At 52.8% G+C, this 2,374-nt stretch overlaps 1 protein-coding gene across 1 annotated transcript in view; it reads right to left on the reverse strand.

The window, feature by feature from the left end:
* Positions 1–1,955, reverse strand: part of Sntn (sentan, cilia apical structure protein) — a 12,264-nt gene extending 10,309 nt beyond the window's left edge. Inside the window, exons 1-2 of the mRNA XM_023704995.1 lie at positions 1,833–1,955; positions 1,003–1,037 (exon numbers count right to left, since the gene is read on the reverse strand). Of these exons, the coding sequence (XP_023560763.1) occupies positions 1,003–1,037; positions 1,833–1,942 (145 nt within the window). The 5' untranslated portion in view covers positions 1,943–1,955. The remainder of the gene's footprint in view (positions 1–1,002; positions 1,038–1,832) is intronic.
* Positions 1,956–2,374: the final 419 nt, after the last annotated feature.

Raw genomic sequence — 2,374 nt, forward strand, 5'->3', positions numbered from 1 at the left:
TTACACTATATATAGTGATCCTCCCACCTCAGCTTCCCAGGGCCAGGATTACAGGCATGCACCACCATGCCTGGTTTATGTGGCCAGCATGGTGCACCCAGGGTACTGGGGATCGAACTCTGGACCTCGTGCTTGCCATGCAGATGCTTATGCCACTGAGCTATCTCCCCAGCCCCCAATTAAGATATGTTTCATACACCCACAATTCTCCAAAGCAAAGATTGGTATTATCTATTGCAAATGACTAAAAAGGCCACAGATTGTTATCTCAGATAATAATGCAGTGAAGAACACAGCATGTTATTTTAAAAAATGCAGTTTTGAAACAAATCATAGATCTGTCATATTGTCATAGTTTAAAAGTAATATTTTACCAAGACAGAGACTTACTTAAATAAGCTCACCCTGTTCTGGAGCTGCGGGCCAGCTGTCCAGGAGGAGGAGCGCCTGCGCTGTGGGCCTGTTTGGTTGCGTACGAGGCTGCAGCCACTCTGAGCCAGCCCATTTTGGGTAAGAATGACCCACCGTATGTGCGCTGTGTTTGTACTGTTAGACCCACGGCAGTGTTGCCGGTGCCGGGCTACTTTGCACCTTCCCAAGTCCCAGGAAAACAGTCCCTGATTGGGTGTGGGCCGCACCAGGCTTTTGTGCCATGCACAGGGGCGCTGGAAGCCCATGGCCCCGAGTCCCACTGAGCACGTGAGTCCTGCGAAGCTTGTGTTTCTGCTGTGGGCGTCCCGGGGAATTCATGGAGAGACAACAGGGGCTGGCTTAGGAGACCCCGTCCCATCCTGCTTTGCCTTTTGTGGGACGTCCTAGTGTGAGCCAGCCAGCCCCTCCCCTGGGTCTCGGCTCCCAGATCCCTGAAAAGAGCTCCGCTGATGTGTGGTGAGTACCCACAAGCTCGCCTCTCTGGCCTTTGATGCTCTTCTCTGTTACTCGCGGTGTACATGCTGTCACACCGGAGGAGCGACACACACCTCCGGTCCTTTCCTGTCTTACCTTTTATTGAAGCCAGTTGCTTGGGTATTGAAGTGCTGCCAACAGAGGGAAAGAAACATGGTGAGACTTGAAGTTTGGGTATTGGTATCCCCCAAAGAAGCAAAGCAGTACGACCATTCCAAAGCAATGCTTTTCTGTAGCTTTTGTTTATTTGTTTTTTCGAGCAGGGATTGAATTGAGGACCTTGCGCTTGCCAGGCAGGCGCTTATGCCGCTGCGCTACATCCCCGGCCCTCTGTAGCCATTCGCTGAGCATTCTAGTGGAGCCGCCCTCTGTGTGGCCAAATCCTTTGCTTGTTGGGCACAGTGAAGATGCATCTCAGGTGCTGGCCCAGCCCGCACCGCTCGGCCTTCCCTGCAGCTGTGTGGCCACAGGGTGCACTGCAAAGTGGCCGACGACACTGCCTGGCCCTGTGACCATTTCTCTGCCCCGTACATCAGGGCATGAAGCCCTTGAGAAGCCAGAGCAATGCTTGGTGAAGAACTTTTATCATTTATTAAATGTAATTTCACACACTTGAATAATATGAAACACTTTTGTTCCATCATGATAAGTTGAACTATGCTATAAAGTTAAAATCATTACCAAGTTTAATTACAAGTGTGTCTCACAGGCAATCTAACATTTGTCTCAGCTGCGTCATCTTTCCAGCGAGCAGTCAGAGCTGATCGTTAGTTCTCTTCAGTTTTACAGCTGAGTGTCGAGCTGCATTCAGGTGGGCCGTAGGCCCCAACCCAACACCTCGGCTACTGAGCTGTGTACGTGAACTCTGGGCAGGTAGGCACCGATGAGGTTAGACAAAACTCAGGAAGAAGCAACATGCCACTGACCTTCTGGGCATTTTCCCAGGTGCTGCAGCAGAGGTCGGAGCCACGGGAGAACCGGGTCCCCCTTCTGAGGGGGCTGCGTGGTCTTGGGTGCTGAGTGTGCAGCCGCCCATGTGCTGGCGTCCTGTGGTGTTGGCTTTTCCTAAGCGACAGTCCCTTGCCAACTGTTGCTGTTTGCATTTGCTCCAGGACAACCACACAGTGGCACTGTTAGGAGGACCTTTGCCTGGTGTTATCATACATCGCATGAAATCAGCCTCATGCTTAACCCTCGCTTGAATGCCCGCTGTGGCCAGGCACTGTTCAGGGTGCTGGGGACACGTGGAGGGCAAGGCCAGACACAGACCAGCTGATGCCAGCAAGTGTCGCCTGTGAGTGGTCCTGTGGGCAGGTGCTGAGAGGTTGGCATCAGGTGGGAATGTCAGCGAGCAGCCTCTGGGAGGGGATGTCTGATGAGAGGGAGCCAGGTGGGGGCTAGGCATGTCTGCCGCGGGCTGAGGGAACCTGTGTGCAAACCCTGAGACAGGAGCCAGTGTGGTGATCAT

Source organism: Octodon degus, unplaced genomic scaffold (genome assembly GCF_000260255.1).
Source record: "Octodon degus isolate 3935 unplaced genomic scaffold, OctDeg1.0 scaffold00210, whole genome shotgun sequence".
In the NCBI taxonomy this organism is placed as follows: Eukaryota; Metazoa; Chordata; class Mammalia; order Rodentia; family Octodontidae; genus Octodon; species Octodon degus.